This window comes from Callorhinus ursinus, unplaced genomic scaffold (genome assembly GCF_003265705.2).
Source record: "Callorhinus ursinus isolate GAN/ISIS: 27379988/994484 unplaced genomic scaffold, GSC_fseal_2.0 scaffold9, whole genome shotgun sequence".
NCBI classification, from domain to species: domain Eukaryota; kingdom Metazoa; phylum Chordata; class Mammalia; order Carnivora; family Otariidae; genus Callorhinus; species Callorhinus ursinus.
The window spans coordinates 29,749,822-29,775,109 of NW_027397071.1; the positions used below are offsets into that span (position 1 = coordinate 29,749,822).

Consider the following 25,288-nt stretch of genomic DNA (forward strand, 5'->3'; position numbering starts at 1 on the left):
AGAGATTGGGAGGCTGCCATTTTCACTCTCGTCCTCCAAAGCTGAACGGAAAGCTTGCAGGGAACAAAATCTCCTGAGAGCAAACCCGAGCAGATTACTTAGCCCGGACCCAGCAAGGGTGGGGCAATTCCACCTTTGGCAAAGACATTTGGGAACCATGGCAACAGGCCCCTCCCCCAGAAGATCAGCAAGAACAACCAGCCAAGACCAAGTTCAATGAGAAGGGCAGAACTCCAGCACTAGAAGAATACTGCACATAGAATTCATGGCTTTTTTCCCCATGATTCTTTAGTCTTTCAAAGTTAATTTTTAAAATTTTCTTTGTTTTTTCTTTTTCTATTTTTTTAGTTGAATTTTTCTTCTTTCCCTTCAACAAACATCTTATTTTCCTTTTAACATGTTTTATATTTATATATATGAATGAATATATTTATATTCATTTTAATAGTCATATTCTATCCCTTCATTGTATTTATCCTTATTTTTTATATATATATAAGTTTCTCTTTCTTTAAAATTTTGAGAGGCAATTTCTTCTAAAGACCAAAATATACCCAAAATCTCGTGTGTGGCTTTGTTCTATTCACCAGCCTAATCATATACTTTTTTTTTTCCCCCCTTACTTTTCCCCCTGGTTTGGGGTTTCTTCTGATTTGTTTAGTGTATATTTTTCTGGGGTCGTTGTTTCCCTTTTAGCATTTTGTTCTCTCATTCACCTATTCTTCTCTGGACAAAATGACAAGATGGAAAAACTCACCTCAAAAAAAAGAACAAGAGGCAGTACCAACTGCCAGGGACATAATCAATACGGGCATTAGTAAGATGTTGGAACTAGAGTTCAGAATGGCGATTATAAAGATACTAGCTGGGCTTGAAAAAAGCATAGAAGATCCTAGAGAATCCCTTTCTGGAGAAATTAAAGAAATAAAATTTAACCAAGTCAAAATCAAAAAGGTTATTAATGAAATACAATAAAAAATGGAGGCTCTAACTGCTAGGATAAATGAGGCAGAAGAGAGAATTAATGATATAGAAGACCAAATGATGGAGGATAAAGAAGCTGAGAAAAAGTGAGATAAACAACTACTGGATCACGAGGGCAGAATTCGAGAGATAAGTGATACCATAAGATGAAACAATATTAGAATAATTGGAATCCCAGAAGAAGAAAGAGAGAGGGGGGCAGAAGTCATATTGGAGCAAATTGTAACAGAAAATTTCCCTAATGTAGGGAAGGAAATGGGCATCAAAATTCAGGAGGCTCAGAGAACCCCCCTCAAAACAATACTGATAGTTCAATACCCCGACATCTAATAGTAAATCTCACAAGTCTCACAGATAAAGAGAAAATCCTGAAAGCAGCTTGGGACAAAAGGTCTGTAACCTACAACAGTAGAAACATTAGATTCATAGCAGACCTATCCACAAAGACCTGGCAGGCCAGAAAGGACTGGCATGATATATTCAGAGCACTAAATGAGAAAAATATGCAGCCAAGAATACTATATCCAGCTAGGCTGTCATTGAAAATAGGAAAGATAAAAAGCTTCCAAGACAAAAAAACTAAAAGAATTTGTGAACACGAAACTAGCCCTACAAGAAATATTGAAAGGGGTCCTCTAAGCAAATAGAGACCCTAAAAGTAACATAGACCAGAAAGGAACACAGACAATATACAGTAATATTCACCTTACAGGCAATACAATGGCACTAAATACATATCTTTCAAAAGTCACCCTGAATGTAAATGGGCTAAATGCCCCAATCAAAAGACACAGGCTATCAGATTGGATGAAAAAACAAGACCCATCGATATGCTGTCTGCAAGAGACTCATTTTAGACCCGAAGACACCTCCAGATTGAAAGTGAGGGGGTGGAAAACCATTTACCATGCTAATGGACGCCAAAAGAAAGCTGGGGTGGCAATCCTTATATCAGAAAAATTAGATTTTTAAACCAAATACTATAACAAGAGATGAGGAAGGACACTATGCCATACTTAAAGGGTCTATCCAACAAGAAGATCTAACAACTTTAAACATCTATGCCCCTAATATGGGAGCAGCCAATTATATAAGGCAATTAATAACAAAAGCAAAGAAACACATTGATGATAATACAATAATAGGAGGGGACTTTAACACCCCCCTCACTGAAATGGACAGATCATCTAAGCAAAAGATCAACAAAGAAATAAATGTTAATGACACACTGGACCAAATGGACTTCACAGATATGTTCAGAACATTCCATCCCAAAGCAACAGAATACACTTTCTTCTCTGGTGCACATGGAACATTCTCCAGAACAGATCACATCCTGGGTCACAAATCAGGTCTCCACCGGTACCAAAAGACTGGGATTATTCCCTGCATATTTTCAGATCACAATGCTTTGAAACTAGAACTCAGTCACAAGTGGAAAGTTGGAAAGAACTCAAATACATGGAGGCTAAAGAGCATCCTATTAAAGAATGAATTGGTCAACCAGGTAATTAAAGAAGAATCTAAAAAATTCATAGAAACAAATGAAAATGAAAACACAACTGTTCAAAATCTTTGGAATGCAAAGGTAGTCCTAAGAGGAAAGTATATAGCAATACAAGTCTTTCTCAAGAAACATGAAAGTTCTCAAATACACAACCTAACCCTATACATAAAAGAGCTGGAGAAAGAATAGCTAATAAAGCCTAAACCCAGCAGAAGAGAAATAATAACAATCAGAGTAGAAATCAATGAAATAGAAACCAAAAGAACAGTAGAACAGATCAACAAAACTAGGAGCTGTTTCTTTGAAAGAATTAATAAGATTAATAAACCCCTGGCCAGATTTACCAGAAAGGAAAGAGAAATGACCCAAATAAATAAAATCATGAATGAAAGAAGAGAGATCACAACCAACACCAAGGCAATACAAACAATTATAAGAACATATTATGAGCAACTGTATGCCAGCAAATTAGGTAATCTTAGAGAAATGGATGCATTCCTGGAGACATATAAACTACCAAAACTGAACCAAGAAGAAATAGAAAACCTGAACAGACCCATAACCACTAAGGAAATTGAAGCAGTAATCAAAAATCTCCCAAGAAACAAGAGCCCAGGGCCAGATGGCTTCTCAGGGGAGTTCTACCAAACATTTAAAGAAGAATTAATACCTATTCTTCTGAAACTGTTCCAAAAAATGGAAATGGAAGGAAAACTTCCAAACTCATTTTATGAGGCCAGCATTACCTTGGTCCCAAAAACCAGACAAGTAACCCATCAAAAAGGAGAATTACAGACCAATATCCTTGATGAACATGGATGCAAAAATTCTCACCAAAATACTAGCAATAAGATCCAACAGTACATTAAAAGGATTATTCACCACGACCAAGTGGGATTTATTCCTGGGCTGCATGATTGGTCAAACATCCGCAAATCAATCAATGTGATACATTAATAAAAGAAAAAACAAGAACCACATATGATCCTCTCAATAGATGCAGAAAAAGCATTTGACAAAGTATGGCATCCCTTCTTGATTAAAACCTCAATATCATAAAAATCATCTATGAAAAACCCACAGTGAATATCGTACTCAATGGGGAAAAACCAAGAGCTTTTCCCCTAAGGTCAGGAACACGGCAGGGATGTCCACTATCACCACTGCTATTCAACATATTACTAGAAGTCCTAACCTCAGCAATCAGACAACAAAAAGAAATAAAAAGCATCTGAATCAGCAAAGAAGAAGTCAAACTCTCATTCTTTGCAGATGATATGATACTTTATGTAGAAAACCCAAAAGACTCCACCCCAAAACTGCTAGAACTCACACAGGAATTCAGTAAAGTGGCAGGATATAAAATCAGTGCACAGAAATCAGTTGCATTTCTCTACACCAACAACAAGACAGAAGAAAGAGAAGTTAAGGAGTCAATCCCATTTACAGTTGCACCCAAAACCATAACATAACTAGGAATAAATCTAACCAAAGATGCAAAGAATCTGTACTCAGAAAACTATAGAATACTCATGAAAGAAATTGAGGAAGACACAAAGAAATGGAAAAACGTTCCATGCTCGTGGACTGGAAGAACAAATATTGTGGAAATGTCTATGTTACCTAGAACCATCTACACATTTAATGCAATCCCTATCAAAATACCATCAACTTTTTTCACAGAGCTGGAACAAATAATACACATTTAATGCAATCCCTATCAAAATACCATCAACTTTTTTCGCAGAGCTGGAACAAATAATCCTAAAATTTGTATGGAACAAGAAAAGACCCCAAATAGTCAGAGGAATGTTGAAAAAGAAAAGCAAAGCTGGTGTTATCACAATTCCGGACTTCAAGCTCTATTACAAAGCTGTCATCATTAAGACAGTATAGTATGGTACTGGCACAAAAACAGACACATAGATCAATGGAACAGAATAGAGAGCCCAGAAATGGACCCTCAACTCTATGGTCAACTAATCTTCGACAAAGTAGGAAAGAATGTCCAATGGAAAAAAGACAGTCTCTTCAACAAATGGTGTGGAAAAATTGGACAGCCACATGCAGAAGAATGAAACTGGACCATTTCCTTACACCACACACAAAATAGACTCAAAATGGTTGAAAGACCTAAATGTGAGACAGGAGTACATCAAATCCTACAGGAGAACACAGGCAGCAACCTCTTCGACCTCAGCCACAGCAACTTCTTCCTAGAAACATCGCCAAAGGCAAGAGAAGCAAGGGCAAAAATGAACTATTGGGACATCATCAAGATAAAAAGCTTTTGCACAGCAAAGGAAACAGTCCAACAAAACCAAAAGACACCTGACAGAATGGGAGAAAATATTTGCAAATGACATATCAGATAAAGGACTAGTATTCAAAATCTATAAAGAACTTATCAAACTCAACACCCAAAGAACAAATAATTCAATCATGAAATGGGCGGAAGACATGAACAGACATTTCTGTAAAGATGACATCCAAATGGCCAACAGACACATGAAAAAGTGCTCAATGTCATTGGGCATCAGGGAAATCCAAATCAAAACCTCAATGAAATACCACCTCACACCAGTCAGAATGGCTAAAATTAACAAGTCAGGAAATGACAGATGTTGGTGAGGATGTGGAGAAAGGGGAACCCTCCTACACTGTTGGTGGGAATGAAGGCTGGTGTAGCCACTCTGGAAAACAGTATGGAAGTTCCTCAAAAAGTTGAAAATAGAGCTACCATACGAACCAGCAATGGCACTACTGGGTATTTACCCCAAAGATATAAATGTAGTGATCTGAAGGGGCACCTGCTCCCTAATGTTTATAGCAGCAATGTCCACAATAGCCAAACTATGGAAAGAGCCTAGATGTCCACTGACAGATGAATGGATAAAGAAGATGTGGTATATATATATATATTATATATATATATAATGGAATATTATGCAGCCATCAAAAAATGACATCTTGCCATTTGCGACGACGTGGATGGAACTAGAGGGTATTATGCTAAGTGAAATAAGTCAATCCGAGAAAGGCAAGTATCATATGATCTCACTGATATGAGGAATTTGAGAAACAAGACAGGATCATAGGGGAAGGGAGGGAAAAACAAAACAGCTTGAAACCAGAGAGGGAGACGAACCATAAGAGACTCTTAATCTCAGGAAACAAACTGAGGTTTGCTGGAGTGGTGGGGTGTCGGAGAAATGGGGTGGCTGGGTGATGGACATTGGGGAGGGTATGTACTATGGTGAGTGCTATGAATTGTGTAAGACTGATGAATCACAGACCTGTGCCCCTGAGACAAGTAAAACATTCTATGTTAATAAAAAAAATGAAAAAAATAAAAATGAGACATTTAAGTTCTAGTTACATTTAAAAAAAGGACATGGGATCCGTATATTCTTATTTTTAGCTCTTATTTCCCCTCTTTGTTTTTTATTATATTTTATAATTAGATTTTCATGAGTCACTATTCCAAACATTTAATTTTTTTTATTTCTGCTGTATTTATATTTTTAAGAGCGTTCTTACTCAGATTGTTCTTTAAGAAAGAAAGATAGCATCTTGTTCTTGTTTCTTTGATGCACTATCTACTCTTATGTATGTAAAGATAGATTAACTTTTTGGGGGCACCTGGGTGGCTCATTTGGTTAAGCATCTGCCTTCAGCTCAGGTCATGATCCCAGGGTCCTGTGATCAAGTCCCACATTGGGCTCTTTGCTCAGTGGGTAGTCTGCTTCTCTGCCCCTCCCCTGGCTCGTGTTCATTCTCTCTCTCTCTCTCCCTCTCTCTCTTGCTTACTCTCTTTCTCTCTCAAATAAATAAAATCTTTTTAAAAAAGAACTTTCTTGAACTTTTCTTGTGCTCCCCGCATTGCCTTTCTTTCCTACAAATTTTTGTTTGTTTTGGTCTGTCTTTTGTGTTGGAAAAAGTTTTTATGTCTGTACCACCTGTTTTGTCATTTAAAAGTAAGGCACTAAAAATATGTTTGGAAACTGTTTTCATGGGTAAGCTTACTAACTGGTATATTTTGCATAGAGGGCCTTGCAGTAGGAACTTAGCTGACCATTTTCTTGTTGGACCCACAAGTGTCTAAGGTTGTACAGTTTCTTTAGAGAAGAATTCTTCAGTATCTTACCTGTGGAGTATAATCCTGGTTGCCTCTGTTATTGGAGTTAAGTTATATAACTGGTGGGGGCAAGAGGGGCTGTCTCATCTTTCAGTACAGAGAGTTTAACTGAATCCCCTTGTTCTCAGTATGGTGCTTCTCTTCCATCTACTGCTATGAGTGATTCAATGTTTCTACACAAGTAAGCTTTAGTATTCTGTTGTGGTTTCAAAGTTTCTTATACATACTTTTACCACCTACTACCCCCACCCCCATTTGAAGCCCCCTGCCTTCCTCCTAAATTCACTGACTTGGCACCTTCAGTTCTTGAGCCTTTTCAGGGTTTTGGGATGTGAGTTGGCCCACCTGCATTAGCACTTACAATGCTACGCTACAAGCCTTTAGTCTTCAGTTTTTTTTTTTTTCTTCAGTTTCGCTCATTCCTTCCTGTGCTTTTCATCTTTCAAGAATTTATTGATATCTCTTATCTGCTGTTGTCTCTTCCAGCCATTCCTTTTGCCCAGGTAGGTTTAGAGCACATTTCCTTATTCTCATTTTAGTGAGATTTAAGACCAAACAGATATAAACATCTGTTATTTGCCCTGTTTTCAGTTATTCCTTGAAGCTTTAACACAGCCAATAAAATTATTTAAAATGCTTTGTTAATAAATTTAATTTTATGGGGCCCCTGGGTGGCTCAGTCGGATAAGCATCTGCCTTTTGTTCAGGTCATTGTCCCAGGGTCCTGGGATCAAGTCTCATGTGGAGCTCCCTGCTCAGTGGGGAGTCTACTTCTCCCTCTCCCTTTGCCCCTTCCCCTGCTCATGTGCATGAGTGCTCTCTCTCTCTCAAATAAATAAATAAATAAATAAATAAATAAATAAATAAATATCTTTAAATTTTGCATTTGTTTTATAATCAAGTTTTAGGTACAGCCTATATTGAATACATGATTCTGTTTCAAGGAAAAATTTATTTAAGGCTGAGTTTTCTGAGTATTTTGCAGAGACAGATCCCTTTTCTTATCTGACAAGGTCTGCTTTCCTTATTACTCAGTCTGTGTTGGTGGGCTGGCCACCAGAGATGGACCTAGCTGCAGTACCTCTACAGGATAACGTACAACATGCAAGACATGTAGCTAATCCTCAACATGCACAGCATTCTCAGGCTCATGATCCCTCAGTATGAAAACCACATGTATAGAAATCTCTGTGTGTAGAATACTATTTCCAAAAAGAGTATTTCCTGTGGAAATGAATCCAAAATGTGTTTATTATTAACAGAGAATCAGCTCATTCTAGCTGCAGTTACTCTAAGGATTTTCTGCTGAAACGCCTTATGGACACTTAACCAAAATCTTTACACAGAGGATAAAGCTTCATTTCTCATTTTATGAATAAGTTTCCTTTTATCTCTTTATCCATAATAAATGTGTTATTTACAGTAGGAATACTTTGAAGTCACACATACCCAGTGTGACAGTGGTGCTTAATAAAGCACAGGTGTTCTAGAGCTAGAAGCCAGGTTCCAGTGCTTGCTAGCTATGTGATCTGGAGCAAGTCCCTTAAATACTCTGAGCTTATTTTCAGCAACTCCAAAGTAAAGATAACAATAGTTCTTACTACATAGGGTTGTTGTATGGGTAAAATGAGAGAATATATGTCAAGTGTTTAGTGCATGCCTGTTATATGATGAAGACACGATAATTTTTTTTTAAGGAAAAAAGAATACTCAAGATCCCTCCTTTTTCCCATATGCTCATAATATTGAAAAACTGAAATAAACTAAAATCGTTGAATTTAAGCAACTTCCTTTAGTTCCTTAACTCAGTGAGCTGGAAGCCAGGCAGCTTATATTTGAGTCTTGATTCTAGCACTGAGTATTTGGCTGAGACTATATAGAACAATAGAAAGTGGATATTGGACAATTATCTGGTTAATTTAATCAATTTGGGTAAATGGGCAACGAAAATATATTAAGGCTTATGTTATTTTTCTTATTTACAACTTTGTGATTTCATTTATTTTTTAAAAAAGATTTTATTTATTTGAGAGAGAGAGAGAGTTAGAGAGAGAAAGCATGAGATGGGGGAGGGTCAGAGGAAGAAGCAGACTCCCTGCCGAGTGGGGAGCCTGATGCAGGGCTCCATCCTGGGACTCCAGGATCATGCCCTGAGCTGAAGGCAGATGCTTAACTGACTGACCTGGGTGCAGGTGCCCCTTTGTGATTTTATTTTAAACAATCATTCAGGGCGCCTGGGTGGCTCAGTTGGTTAAGCGACTGCCTTCGGCTCAGGTCATGATCCTGGAGTCCCAGGATCGAGTCCCACATCGGGCTTCCTGCTCAGCAGGGAGTCTCCTTCTCCTTTTGACCCTCTTCCCTCTCGTGCTTTCTATCTCTCATTCTCTCTCTCTCTCAAATAAATAAATAAAAAAAATAAACAATCATTCAATTCTTTCATTTCTACAAACCAGAGAGAATATAGCTTGGATATTTTGCTGACCCAGATATATAAAAATTTTAAACTGAGAATTTATTAAGTGCTATATTATATTAATTTAGTTATTTAATGAGTTAACACTGTAATTTATTATACCCTGTCAAGTGATATTACTCTTTACTTTTATCTAAAAGTTGGTAACTTTTAAATCTTTCATGCTACCACATACTAAGAAATATAAGAATCCTTACATTTTTGAAGGGCAAACATAATATTACTATTGTTCCTCCATTTTATGATAGAATACTGTTGAATATTGACAGCTACAATGTTTCCTTGGTTCTCTTATAAAAAGAAGTGCTTGTAAGACTTGTAAAACAAGTATAACAATTGGCTCTCCCATATCTATTTCTTTAGGCACCATAGAGTTAATTATATAGCCACTGGATTTAAAGTCAAATACTAGGGAATTAGTCATAATTTTATCATCTGCTGAGACTCAGTTTTTCCTTTTTCTCTCTCCTTTCCTATTCTTCCTTCCTCTCCCCACTTTCTATCTCTCTTCCCATTTTCCTCTCTTCTTACCTCTCTCCCCTTTTCTTTTCTTCTAACTAGTGATAATAGTATCAATGGTGCCTACCATACAAGTTCAAATGAAAGGCAAGCAAGGTTGGAATGTCTGTGCCTACATCTCAGCATCAGCCCCGCAGGCTTAGAAGATTGATTTTATTAGCAAATTGAGTATGATCTATTTGTCCTTAGTGTGTAACAAAAAACAACAAACAAAAACTACACAAACACTGAAGACTTACAGAGGAGGTAACGCTTGAACTGCATCTTACAAGATAAGTAAATTTGGCATGAAGGGATATACTTAGCAGGGCTCTGAAAGAATGGGATTTATTTTTTTTAAACACAGATACATTTTGATATAGCAAGAAATTTAAGAAAAAGAAAAGAAAAAAACGTGAGAGTGGAGAATGCCATGGAGTGAGCAGATACCACTGAAGGAAAAATGTGTAAGGGCTAGAGTATACTAGGGGGCAGTCAGCAAGACCAAGTTACTTCTGACACCAACTGCAAGTTTGAGGGTCCCTAAGACAACCTTCAGTCTCAGTAATGCTTTAGAAGGATTTATAGAACCCAGTGAAATTTGTTATACTCACAGTTATAGTTTATTACAGCAAAAGAATATAGATTGAAGTCAGCCCACGGAAGAGACACATGGGTTAGGGTCTAGGAAAGTCCCACCTATGGAGCTTCCAGTGGTCCTCTCCCAGGAGTCAGTGCCAACTGTCCCACAATGATATGTGACAGTATGCACAGAATATTGCCATCTGGTGAAACTCACCTGGGCCCTCATGTCCAGAGTCTTTACTGGGGCTCTGTCACATAGACAGGGTGGACTGCCATTGTAGCTGACCTCAGTTTCCAGTCCCACTTGAGGTTGAACAGATACCACATGACCAAAGCCCTTACCATAAATCACATTGTTGGACTATCTGGTATGGTCCACAACCCTCAGATAAACAAAGATATTTTTATCAGGCAAGATATTCAAGGGCTTAGAGAGTGCCTCCTAGGAGCTGAGGACAAATGTCTGACTGCTCTTTGGGCAAGGTTAAATTTTTTACTACATAAGTAGTGGACTTTGGGTGCCATAGTGGAAAGGGTGGAAAAGAAGGGCTGGGGAAAATGAAATCAGGACAGGGGATCCCAGTGATTCACTTGCATAATTTGGCAGTTTGCAATAAGGCTACCATACCACTCACAATTATAAGGATAATCTTAAATATGCTAATCTGCTCAACCTCATCAACGGTGTCACAGACATACACAGTTCCATGGAATATCTTAACACAAAAATCATTTTAAAATGAAGTCATAATCTTTTAATGAAAGAGTGAGGGCATGAAAAATGATAAAAGATTTTTTTAAAAACAGGACATCCATAAGGTTGAAAGAGCATGGATACTTCATTCCTTGTTTAATGGTTCTTTCTTATTTCTAGTATATTCTCTTGTGGAGAGTGATCCTTTTTTCCCTACATTCTAAGTTTTCCTGTTCTGATCTTTTGTGTTTCATCAACTTTGATGTTTAGCATAAATTAAAAAGGGGAAAGCTCATTAGGAAGGCATGAGATATGAGACTGGAAATGCAGGCAGGGGTTAGATCACTAAGGGCCTGAGGGCTGAAATAAGAAGTTCCAGTTTGGGCGCCTGGGTGGCTCAGTTGGTTGGGCGACAGCCTTTGGCTCAAGTCATGATCCTGGAGTCCTGGGATCCAATCCCGCATCGGGCTCCCTGCTCAGCAGGGAGTCTGCTTCTCCCTCTGACCCTCCCCCATCTCATGCTCTATCTCATTCTCTCTCTCAAATAAATAAATAAAATCTTAAAAAAAAAGAAGTTTCAGTTTTACACTAAAAGCTTTGAGAACCACTGATGTACTATAGGAAGCGGTGTCATGAACTAAATGTTCATTTTGTTCTCTACAAAGAGAAAAAGGTTTCTCTGGCAGTAGTGTGGATGACAGATTGGATAAGGGTGTCTTAAAAGAGGCAGAGAAATCTATTAGGAGACTAAGATAATAATCTAAGGATAAAGAGAGCTTAACTAAGGTTTGTGTTGGATTTGGTGACTGAATAGGTATGGAGAATGGGTGGAAAGGAAGTATTAAAGGTGATTAGCAGGTTTTTGGGTTAGATGGCTGTATTGATTCATTCATTCATTCAAGCAATATTTTGGACCTACTTTGTTTTAGTCATTATTCTATATGTTGGAATATAACAGTAAAAAAAGATGAAGTACCGTCATGGATTTACATTTCAACTGGGGAGCAAAGCAATAGGCAAGTCTGTGTGTGTGTGTATATATATATATATACACACACACATATACACACACATACATATAAAATGTGATATATATAATATATGATATATTTATATATATCACCCCCTAAATTTTCTGTCGTGTGAGGAAAAAAAAAAGTATAGTAAGATGTTGGAGAGTCACTGGGGCAAGGAGGAGGACAATTTTATATTTTAGGCATTGTTGTCAGGGCAGTCCTCTCTGAAGAGGTCACATTTGAGCCTAGATCTGAATGAATGAATGAAAGGTTTAGAGCATTCTAAGCAGAAAGAACAATAAGTGCAAATGCCATGAATTCAAAATGAGTTTAGTGGTTTGAAGGAATAAGAAAAGACTGGTGTGGCTGGCGCAAAGTAAGGTGGGATGAAATGAAAAGAGATGAGATAAGAGAGGAAAGAAGGGAGCTGACCACATTGGTCTCCTACACCATGTAAAGAGTTGGATTGTATTTTTACTGTAACAGGAAGCCATGGGAGGATTTTTTTTTCAGGAGATTGGCATGATATAATTGACTATAAAAATATCACTCTGGCTGGTGGTTTGGTAGTAGGGTTCTTCACTAAGAGAGGCATTAAAGTAAGAGGAACACATGGGGAAAATATATTGAGTTAGAAGTACTTGCAGGACACCTAATCTCTACTGCATAAATTCAGTAGGCAATTGGATATGCAAGTCCAGAAGAGAGGTTTGTGAGTCAGCATATGTGGTTATTGAAATCATGTTTTGGGTGAAGTCATTAGGCTTGGTGTTTACAGTAAAAAGAGCAAAGCCCGTTGTCTTGGTGACACCATGATTTATTCTCTGTTTGAGAAGCAAATAGGAGAAAGAGATAAAATCAGCTCTGCTGTTAGATGACATATGCATTCCTAGAAGTTGCCATGCTGAGAGATTGAGTCAGGGGGTCTGCCTGCTTTCAGATTCTGCCTCTACACTTCCTACTAGGGTGACCTTAGTAAAGTTATTCAAATTCTCTGTGACTTAGTTTTTATGACTGTCAGATAGAGTTAGCCATAGTACCTACCTCATAGGGTTATTGTGAGCATTACGTGGCTTAATAAAGTTGTGAGAACATTGCTTGGTACATAGAACTAACAAATTCTGCTATTATTTTTATTCTTTAAAAAATACAAAGCACAAGAGAAATAAATCAGACTGAGAAAGACAAATGCCATATGATTTCCCTCACACGTGAATCTGAAAAACAAAACAAACGAATAAACAAACAAAAAGCAGAATTAGAGCTATAAATCAGAGAACAAATTGATGGTTGCCAGAGGGAAGGGGGGTGGAGAGATGAGCAAAGTGGATGAAGGGGAGTATGAGATACAGACTTCCGGTTATGGAATGAAGTCATGGGGATGAAAGGTACAGCACAGGGAATATAGTCAATGGTATTGTAATACCATTGTATGGGGACAGATGGGAGCTACACTTATGCTATGGTGAGCATAGCATAACATATAGATTTGTTGAATGACTATGTTGTACACTTGAAAATAATGTAACATTGTGTGCCAACTACACTCAAATAAAAAATTATTTAGAAAAAAATTTCTAAAGGGAAAAACTTTCTTAATGAAAAAAAAATGCAAAGCACTCAATGAAGTGCCTAGTTGGTAATCAGTATTCTTTAAATAGTAACTGATTTCCTAAGTGACACAAACTGGATTGATTTTGTGGTTAGGGCCACTCATGAAACAAGTAACTTACTATAGACAACTAAGTTTTTTCTTGCTGTATTCATCAGTACCAATTGATATAGGAAAAGATATTGGGGTTTGAAGCTGACAGCCAAGAAAGAATTCTTGAGACGTCTTTTGTGCAAAAAGGTGGTTTTATGAAAGCATGGGGACAGGACCTGTGGGCAGAAAGAGGTGCCATGGGGTCATGAGGAGTGGCCCATTATATACTTTCAAGTTGGGAGGGGGTTAGGGATAGTGTAAGTCTCTAAGGAATTTTGGAAGCAAGGTTTCTAGGACCTTGAGGGGGCTAGCTATTGTTGGGAAAGTTATTTATTACCATCTAATAAAATCTTAGTCATGAGACTTTTCAGATATATGTATCGGTAGGCCATATGCTTGGGGGGAGATTGCCAACAGATATTTTGGTGGGGTTAGAGATAAAGGAAATTTCTAAAGGAATTTTTATATGTTAAAGTAGACTTACAGGATCCTGGGGGTTGGGCTAACGTTGCCTTTTACCCTTAGCAAAGTATTAACATTGAGGCAGTTGAGTCCCTAGAGGAATGTCACTCTGCCTGTTTCAAGGACTTGTCAATGGGCTGTAGGTAGTAAGGAAATTTAATAATTTCTCTTCTGCCTTTGTTTCCCACATAACCAATGATCTAAATTTAACTTCCAAATTGCAGTTTCATGATATCCAGGGTCAGACCTAAATTAACAATAAAGAGTCTGTCCTCTGATAGGAGACTTTCTTTCTCCTGTTCTCCCCACTCCCTCTCATCTGTACCTTTTATCCTTAAGAGTTCTCTGTTCTATCAATATCTGCTCAAAGCATTTGCTAAACATATTCACACTAAGATTTGAAAGTTTAAAACTGGATTCACATTTAGATATCCACTCAGATCCAACTCTGGTGGCTAACTAGATAGTATTCCCACTGTGAGATTCTGTGGGAAAAATAACTATGATTAATTCACGAGGCTTGCCAAGGGAGGTGATGTGGAGCATAGAGTGGCTGTGAGGCAATGTGGTGGGGCAAAGATTATAGACTTTGAAGCTAGACTGATTGGACTGATTGGATCCATTTCTACTATTTATCAGCTATATGACTTGACTAGGTTATGTAATCTCTCTGGGCCTCAGATTCTTCATCTGTGAAATAGGTATAGACTTTAAGTATAAACATGAAACCATGAGATATTATCTTCCCACTTCCGTTTCTGGATATCATATGAAAAGAAAAGATGAATGAAATAGTAAATAACGCTGAAAACTCCATTTTCCGCAAAACTAGAGGACTGATAAAATCTGCAAACTCTCAAAATACGCTGAGAAAAGCATATAAGTGCCAGCATAACCACACACTTCTTAAAGATGAGGAGCATACCCTGTACAAAACAAGTGCTACAGGATCTGGGGAGGACAGAAGCTGCCCAGGAGCAAGTACAAGAAAGAAGTACAGATAATAACTAGGTGGCTCAGTGGGGACAGATCTCAGAACATGCACAAACCTACTTTGTAAGGTGAAGGATTCATTCTGACATAGGAGAAAGAGAGCAGATATAGGTGAAGGAGAGCAGATATAGGGGAAGGAGAGTAAGGTGTTGCCAGCTAGGCTGGCTGTAGAAGTTCTGCTAGATAGGTTTGATTTAGAGAAAAAGGTGAGGCTATATCAAAAAGCCATTTGAGAAGGAATGCTGGTAATGCTGAAACAGCCTTTGGGTTTTGAGATTGGAAGGCATGGCCCTCTGTCTTCTCCCTCAGCATCCTTCTATAAATTGTTGGGCTATGAAATAATAAGTAACTAAAAGCAACTGGCACAGCATAAATAGAAAGGTACAGTAAGGAAAATATAGGGGAAAGCAGCAAAATGAGAATGCACACATAAGGAAAAAAAACACCTCTATGAAGGAAGATCATAAAACAGAAATATAAGAACTCAAGAGAAGGAAGATATGGCAAGACGTTAAAAGGATATGAATTGTGAGCTTGTAGAACTCAGAAAAGATGTAGTAGGAAAAACCTTTATAATATAAATCAAGATGAGATTGGAAGGAGCACAAAGAGAGTTTAAACATTATAGGAAACACTGTAAAGACAGAAGTGAGAAAATAACAGAACTGAAGATAACATATTTTAAAAGATTGCAGAGAAATGATAGAAATAGAAGATAGCAATGGAGATTAAACATACTTACAATAGGAATTTTTGAAGAAGAAAACCAAAACTATAAAATAGAACAAATATTCAAGGATATAATTCATGAAAACTTTGCTGAAGTAAACAACAACAACAAAACTTGGATCTATACAACAAATGGGCATACTGTATGCCTGGAAACATTTATCCAGAAGGGTCAATATGAAGCCATATCCTAATAAAATCTGCACTTCACTTCAAAGATAAAGAACTTCTCTTTGGGGCATGTTGGTAACAAAAAAATTGAGTCACTTAGGGGAGAAATAAAATTAGCTGACTTCAGATTTTTCTATCCTAACATTCCATACCTAAAGATAGTGGAATCATATCTATAAGATATTTAAGGAAAGAAAGTATTGGCAAAAAATTTTATATCCAATGAAATTTAAGATACAAGGATAACAACAAACAATCCTAAAAAGTCAAACATCCAGGAAATTTTCCCATGAATACTTCTTGAAGAGACTAATAATAGAGGATAACTTCATCAAAAATAAATAACTGAGAAAATGACTGCAAAAGACTGGCTATATTTATCAGAAGAAAATGTGGGAACAGAACTGCGTATAAGTTACCATATGAATTAATGTAGGAATGGGGTACAATCCCTGACAAATGGGAGGGGAAGAGGGAAAAAAGACAGGAGGTATATTAAGTTTGCTGATTGGCTTATATGTAGAAGCTGGGAATTAATATTATCCAAAGCTGATAAAGCAAATAAAAAAATACTATCAGGATATTTAATAATAAAAAGGTAAATGCTAAGAATGCTAATTCTATTGGCTAATATTAGATGGTAAGGTAAAGGGGAGGAGGAAGAAAAAGGAAACACTGTTCATAGGAAAGAAATAATAGATATGTCTAAATAAAGAGGACTAGGGACATTGTATAAATTTATAATTTTAAAGGTAGCAGAATAAAAATATAAATCTTTTTTTCTAAAAGATAATTCTAAAGCTGTATCCCATAGATTTTGATCTGCAGTATTTTTGTTTTTGTTGTTTTCTAAAAACCATGTAATTTTTATTTGTATTTTCCCATTGATCCAAATGATTTAGGAGAAAACCTTTACATTTTCCAGTTAAAGGGTTTTGTTTGTTTCTTTGTTTTCTGATTTTGTTATTAAAATGTAACTTGTTAGCATTGTGATGAGAGAATGGTATCTAATTTGTACTTTATGTTTTTAAAACATAGCCTAATAAATTCTATTTAAATTAGGCCATAGAAAATAATGAATCGATATTATAGTCTGATAAAGATAGTACAATAAGAGAAAAAACACAGAGCAGTCTTAACTTATAAATATTGATGTGATGGTTCTACATACACTATTTTTCAAGAACCCAGCAAGGTATCAAAAGAATAATATACAACCATCAAGTAGATTTTATTTCAGGAATGCAAGGATGGTTCAATAACAAGACACTTACTGAATAGCAAATTCTCAAAGCCATTTTTTTCTTAATCTCAGCTATTTGTTATAAAAACTCAAATAAAATAGAATTAAAGGAAAAATATATATGAAATATTAAACACACACACATATATATAATGAAGTTTTCAAATAATACTCTTTCCAGTAATATTTCCTTTAAGAGCATTGGAAATCTGAGGTACTATGTAGCAGGGGTTATTGTTAAATAGAAGGAGAAGTTTTCTTTGGGCAAGGAGCAGCTCTTGTTATCATACCACATAAATGTGGCACTTCCTTTGTGTAAAGATAGCCTATCTGGCATCTTAGAATGATAACTTTCACATAATATATGATTATATTTTAAGCATTGTGATTTTTCTAGGAGTAGTGTTTCTAACATAGTTTACTTCTCAGATTGAGATATGCACACCCACAGAGGCAGATATATTGGGCAAGAGTACCCAAAGTCACAGACTAAGCAGACATGTTTCATAAGTATAAATTTTCCATGAAGATTGGGGATGGAATAGTTAACTAATTTAACTGGTAATTTATGTTTTATATTAAAAAATAGTCATATTATATTAAAAATAGCCAGAGTAAAATTATAGTGTTTCCTAAATTATAAAATATGAGAAGTCAAGATACTTTTTGTGTTTTTATGGGGCCTCTTTAAAATATTCCTCCAAACTCCTGGAGACATATATAATTCTAAACTGCTGTTAGTAATGTTTTGGTGGAAAAGGTTGAGAGTTGCCGTCATACTGTGTCTTAGATACAAACATTTATAACTTTTAAAACTATTATAAAACTACAACTACTTTATAAATATGATGATTGTTATAACCTTAAAACACTTGAGTATTTTGTAAAGCTGTCTGCTGAGAAAACATTTTAATTGTATTGCTAGATTATGCATGAGTTATATTTGCCATTATGTTTGCTATTTGTAATAAACATGAACATCAAATATCTACTAATTTTTTATAAAAGAAAAACTAAGATGATTCACAATTGTCTGGGCTAATCTTCAAAAACGTTTATTTTTTTTCTGTTATCACAGTTATGAATTAATATTCTTTGACATTTCTTATTGGAAATGATTATATATGTACAAAGATACAGGTGGGAGGTTTATAACCTCCAAAATCATAAAGATCATATGGCTGACTAAACTGTTCTATATCTCTAAGAAATGATTCATCATTCTTTACAAATTGTATTTTATTTTATAAGACTCTCTCAGAGATAAATGTGGCATCTGATAAAATCCTGGTGGGGCATATTCATTAATCTAGAAATTGTAGAACTATTTTCAAGGCAAGAATAGTAGCTATCCAATAATGAATCAGACATAGAACCTGTCTTCTAAGAGTTTATAATTGGATAAAGGAGAGAAACAGTATACTATTTGTAACACTGCAATAAAAATAAACCAGGACAGGCCATAATTTTATAAAATTTTGTATTACATAAAATCTATATTATATAATAATTATTGAAAAAGTCTAAAAATTGTTTGGATAAAAATTACTATGGAGGACTGAGAAAATAATGGAAGCAAGAGAAACTTGGAATGGAAAGAAAAAGTATGTGATCATCAACAATAGGAATTAAGGTTCTCCTGTCTAGGAGATATCAAGGTGACTGAATGCTCTATGTGTAGCAAAGTGAAGGTATTAGGCATAGGGAAAACTTTTATATGACTTGTAAATTCCCAGAAGGCCACAAGGGAAAATAGCCTGAAAAACTATAGTTTAAAGATTATGTGAACTTAATTTATAAAATGATTTCCAAGTTATAAATTTTTTTTGGTAACTGCGTCCCCTGTTCCTCTTTAACATAGAAATCATAAAATTTTAAGTTTTAAATTAAAGAAGTAATATTCATTGGAGTAATAAATAAGATTCCTAATTGATCAGGAAAAACGAGGGAACATTTATTAAATTTTGGGTTTAGGAATATTAGTGTGTGTGTGTGCATGTGCGTGTGTGTGCATGCACAGTCACATGGCTATGTTTGTACGTATGTGTGTGTTTCAAATTATGAGTATAACATTTTACTCTTCCTCTCCATATCTTTCATTACCTGGAAATTGATAAAGCATGTTTACTTTAGGGGTTACTGTTGATACAGACAAGGAATATGTTCTCATATTCAAACATTTATATGAACATGTGAATGCATAAGAGTAAGATTCTTTCTCTTTCTCTCTCTCTTTTTAATTCCCAGGCATAGATATTCTTCATCAGCTAGGCCTTGGAGGCAAAGATGTAAGACATTCATCATCAGTGACTGCTGTACCATCATCACCTACACCATTACCTCAGGGGTTCCATTTAACAGAATCAGGTGTCATTTTAACAAATGATGCTTACATTGAGTCACCTCTCTTGAAAATTTTACCAGTCATCTTAGAACAGCCATTTACAATATTAATTGGGTTGCAGTCACATAGAGTAAACAATGCATTTCTCTTCAGCATTAGAAATAAAAATAGACTACAATTAGGAGTGCAATTATTACCTAAAAAATTAGTAGTATACCTTGGAGGAAAGCAGTCTGTATTTTTCAACTACAGTTTTCACAATGAGCAATGGCACTCATTTGCTATTACTATTAGAAACCAAGTTGTCTCAATGTTTGTTGAGTGTGGAAAGAAATATTTTAGCAGAGAGACTCTTTTGGAAGTTCAGACTTTTGATTCTAACAGTGTGTTTACCTTAGGAAGTATGAATAATAATTCTGTACATTTTGAAGGAATAGTATGTCAGTTGGATATTATTCCTTCTGCAGAAGCATCTGCAGATTATTGCAAATATGTGAAGCAGCGTTGTTGCCCTGAGATAAGCCTTCTTCATACAACCATCATACCAGCTGAGATACTGGAAAACTCTCGTTTGCCCAAACAATTTGGTGAAAAACTGCTGTCAGAGGACACATTTACCAAAGGCAAAAGCATCCCAAATATCATAATTAACAATTCTGCCACAGTCCGTAAACAACAAGGACACCAGATATCAAAATCTCAATCCACCTCTCTTCGTTCAAGCAATGTCTCCACTGTGGATCTTGTAAACCATGGAATTCAGGCCAAAGAAATGATCACTGAGGAACATACTCAGACAAATTTAAGCCTATCGGTGACCCATCATCTCAATAAGGCAAGAACAAATAGCAAGGAGAAATTTAGTTCTCTCCCAAATGTGTCTGACAATATCACACAACATAATGATAGAGTAACTGGTTTGTCACCATTTAAGAAGATATCATCTGTTCTTCCACATATGAAACAAGAAACAATTACTAATCTCAAGAAGGCTATCACAGCAAATCTACACACTAATGAACTCATGGAACTACAGCAGATTTTAAACACAACCTTATACCGAGTGACAGATGAGCCGGCTGTGGACAATCACCTTGACCTGAGGAAAGAAGGTGAATTTGATCCTGACGCTACCTACCCCATTGAAAGTACCTATGAGACTGACCTTTATGATTATGATTATTATTATGAAGATCTTAATACAATGCTCGAAATGGAGACTCTAAGAGGGCCAAAAGGGGACACTGGACCTCCTGTAAGTTGTTGTTTTTTTTAAATCTGTCTTAATGTATTAACTTATCAAAAAGAAATCTCTAGACTGAACAATTCAGAACAGATCGAGTCTGTTTCAGGAATATATCCTGGCTATAGTGAGTGAATTTGTCATTATTATAATACATCCAACCGGAATGCAACCCTGGCTCAAATGTTGTATTTTTGTTGCTGTTTTTATTGGCAGACTGAAAGGTTACTTAATTCTGGTAAAGTGGTGAGTAAGCTATATGTTTTTCTTGTCCAGTTGAAATTCAACCAAGAATTCAACTGCTAAATATAGATCAGCATTCTTTATAGAAAAACCATAGACTTAATATGTAGTCATGTTAAGAGAAGAATATGAAAGTTGTAGTACACTAAAGAAAGATACATTAAATACATCAATTAAATTAATTGATAATCATTAAACACATCTTTCAGCAAAATAATATCAAGTGAATTAAAATAGAGTATAAAAATTTATTTTAGATAGAGGTAATTTTGTAGTGAATCACTGGAAAAAAGGAAACCCTTGCATTATCATTCTAAATGAAATAGTTTAGTATCTATTAAGAATAACATATTTCATTAAATCTTTAATGACATAGTTCATTTACATTTATGAATTAATAAAATCTCCTGCCTAATCCAAAAAATTAGCCTCCTGCCAAAATCTCCAACCTAATACAAAAAATTAGCTAACAGCCCATCTGTTTATTCAATGGAAAAAAAACCCCAGCCAAATCACTTATTTAATAATATATAAACAAAACTGTGAGATAATAGATGTTTTCAGCTCCGAAATTCTTTTATTGTGTAGGGGCAATTATAGATGAACATCTGAAAAATTTCTAAGTCACTTAAAACTTATTTAAATCTATTTAAAATCACATTAGAAACATGTTTTTGCCTTTTATGTTTTATATCTTAAGTAATCAACCTGTATGTGTTTAGAAAATAATTTTCTAATTGCAAGCAGACTAAAATATATCTTGAAGTATTTCTTTCTTTGATGAAAATAAAATCTGAGTCACTGGTTTGGTTCCAGAGGCAACTGAATGGGAGATGATGTCACCTGCTTAGTTTATGTTTCCTTTGTTGTTCTTGTTTGAAATGATTTGATAGGTATTGAACAATTCTTATTAGAGTTAATGTTTAAAGGTTTTAAAATAAAATCTGAAGAATGTATTATTATAGAGAAATAAACTCTTGTCAGCTATAGCAATTAATTATTAACATCTTAGTAATAAAACTGAGCTACGGGGCAGGTCATATTAAATAAATAGTCACGAAAGCCATTTACTTTCTTCAGAAAAAGTCAGTATGATGAGATGAGCATTAAGCTCTTCTATAAATCCCAAAATAGTCATTTCAAAATGGATGGAATGTTCTGAATATATCTGTGAAATCCATTTGGTCCAGTGTGTCGTTTAAAGTCTTTATTTCCTTGTTGATCTTTTGCTTAGATGATCTGTCCATTTCAGTGAGGGGGGTGTTAAAGTCCCCTCCTATTATTGTATTATCATCAATGTGTTTCTTTGCTTTTGTTATTAATTGCCTTATATAATTGGCTGCTCCCATATTAGGGGCATAGATGTTTAAAGTTGTTAGATCTTCTTGTTGGATAGACCCTTTAAGTATGGCATAGTGTCCTTCCTCATCTCTTGTTATAGTATTTGGTTTAAAAATCTAATTTTTCTGATATAAAGATTGCCACCCCAGCTTTCTTTTGGCGTCCATTAGCATGGTAAATGGTTTTCCACCCCCTCACTTTCAATCTGGAGGTGTCTTTGGGTCTAAAATGAGTCTCTTGCAGACAACATATCGATGGGTCTTGTTTTTTTAATCCAATCTGATAGCCTGTGTCTTTTGATTGGGGCATTTAGCCCATTTACATTCAGGGTAACTATTGAAAGATATGAATTTAGTGCCATTGTATTGCCTGTAAGGTGAATATTACTGTATATTGTCTGTGTTCCTTTCTGGTCTATGTTACTTTTAGGCTCTCTCTTTGCTTTGAGGACCCCTTTCAATATTTCTTATAGGGCTGGTTTTGTGTTTGCAAATTCCTTTAGTTTTTGTTTGTCCTGGAAGCTTTTTATCTCTCCTTTTATTTTCAATGACAGCCTGGCTGGATATAGTATTCTTGGCTGCATATTTTTCTCGTTTAGTGCTCTGAATATATCATGCCAGTCCTTTCTGGCCTGCCAGGTCTGTGGATAGGTCCTTTGCCAATCTAATGTTTCTACCATTGTAGGTTACAGATCTCTTGTCCTGAGCTGCTTTCAGGATTTTCTCTTTGTCTCTGAGACTCGTAATTTTTACTATTCGATGTTGGGGTGTTGACCTATTTTTATTGATTTTGAGGGGGATTCTCTGTGCCTCCTGGATTTTGATGACTATTTCCTTCCCCAAATTAGGGAAGTTCTCTGCTATAATTTGCTCTAATATAACTTCTGCCCCCCTCTCTCTTTCTTCTTCTGGGATCCCAATTATTCTAATATTGTTTCAACTTATAGTATCACTTATCTCTCAAATTCTGCCCTCGTGATCCAGTAGTTGTTTATCTCACTTTTTCTCAGCTTCTTTATTTTCCATCATTTGGTCTTTTATGTCATCAATTCTCTCTTCTGCCTCATTTATCGTAGCAGTTAGAGCCTCCATTTTTTATTGCACCTTATTAATAGCCTTTTTGATTTTGACTTGGTTAGATTTTAGTTCTTTGAATCTCCAGAAATGGTTTCTCTAATATCTTCCATGCTTTTTTCAAGCCCAGCTAGTATCTTTAAAATTGTCATTCTGAACTCTAGTTCTGACATCTTACTAATGTCCATATTGATTAGGTCCCTGGCAGTTGGTACTGCCTCTTGTTCTTTTTTTTGAGGTGATTTTTTTCCATCTTGTCATTTTGTCCAGAGGACAATAGAGGAATGCGAGAACAATATGGTAACAGGGTAACAACGACCGCAGAAAAATATATACTAAACAAATCAGAAGAGACCTAAAACCAGGGGAAAAGAAAGGGAAAGAAAGAAAAAAGAAAAAAAGATAAAAAAAAGAATATGATCAAATATAATCAGTCTAGTGCATAGATCAGTGCTACACATTTAGATTTTGGGCGTATTTTGGTCTTTTAGAAGAAAGTGCCTTGCAAAGTTTTAAAGAAAGAAAAACTTATATATGTACAAAAATAAGGGTAAATACGATGAAGGGATGGAATATGACTGCAAAGATGAAAATTATAAAAGATTTTATAAAAGGAATTGAGAAGATAAGTTGGTTGAAAAAAGAAAAAAAAATTTTTAAAAAGGGAGAGAATGTGATCAGGCAGGAGACTAGAACAAAGCCATACACTAGAGATTTAGGGTATATTTTGGTCTGTTAGAAGAAACTGTATCCCAAAATTTTAAAGAAAGAAAAACATATATATATATATATATATATATATATGCAAAAAATAAGTTTAACTACAATGAAGGGATAGAATATGACTAAAAATGAAAAGTAAAAAAGATTTTTAAAAAAGGGATTGATAAGATTTTGGTTGAAAAAGGGAAAAAGAAAAATAAAAAAAAATAGAAAAAGAAAAAATAAAGAAAATAAAAAAAATTAACTTTGAAAGACTAAAGAATCATGGTAAAAAAGCCATGAATTCTATGTGCAGTATTCCCCTAGCTCTGGAGTTCTGCCATTCTCACTGATCGGTAAATTTGTGTCTTGGCTGGCTGTTCTTGCTGATCTGGGGGAGGGGCCTGTTGCCATGGTTCCTAAATGTCTTTGCTGGAGGTGGAATTGCCCCGCCCTTGCCGGGTCGGGCTAAATAATCTGCTCGGGTTTGCTCTCGGGAGCTTTTGTTCCCTGCGAGCTTTCCGTTCAGCTTTGGAGGAGGAGAGTGAAACAGCGGCCTCCCAATCTCCAACCGGGAGGAGCCAAGAACTCAGGGCTCCACTCCTCAGTGCGCCCCCAGAGAAAAGCAGTCAATCACTCCCGACTCCCGGTCTCCGGCTGCACTCTGTGCTCACCCGGCCTGTGACCGAGCGTTTCTATCTCTGGCACCCGACCCCGTGTGGAGTCTCCAAACCCAGCAGATCCCTGCGGTGCGCTTCCGCGCCGCTCCTCCCGGGGGAGGAAGGGGAGTCTCCCCGGATCTGTCGCTTGTTGGGTCCCTGCTGGAGGAGCAGTGGCCCGACTGTGCTGTGGATCATGGTTCATGGCAACCCCGAGCTGAGAGCCCGCGCCTCGGCTCCATCTCTGCAGCCAGCTTCCCCGCTCCGATACCTGGGAGCTGTGCCGCACTCAGTCACCCCCAGTCTTCTTGTGACACGGAGGGTCCTAAGACCACACTGTCCCGCGAGGGTTCCACCTCCCGCTTAGCCACTGGAGCGATGTCCCTCAGCGGAGCCAACTTCTAAAATTTCCAATTTTGTGCTCTGCGGCTCTATCACTTCCCAGTAGCGGCTGATGGAGGCCCCTTCCTCTACCATCTGTCTTC

General features: G+C 36.3%; 1 protein-coding gene across 1 annotated transcript in view; it reads left to right on the plus strand.

Moving 5' to 3' along the window:
* COL24A1 (collagen type XXIV alpha 1 chain) overlaps positions 1–25,288 on the plus strand; it is a 415,211-nt gene that overhangs the window by 46,430 nt on the left and 343,493 nt on the right. Inside the window, exon 5 of the mRNA XM_073896005.1 lies at positions 19,446–20,797. Coding sequence (XP_073752106.1) covers positions 19,446–20,797 — 1,352 coding nt within the window. The remainder of the gene's footprint in view (positions 1–19,445; positions 20,798–25,288) is intronic.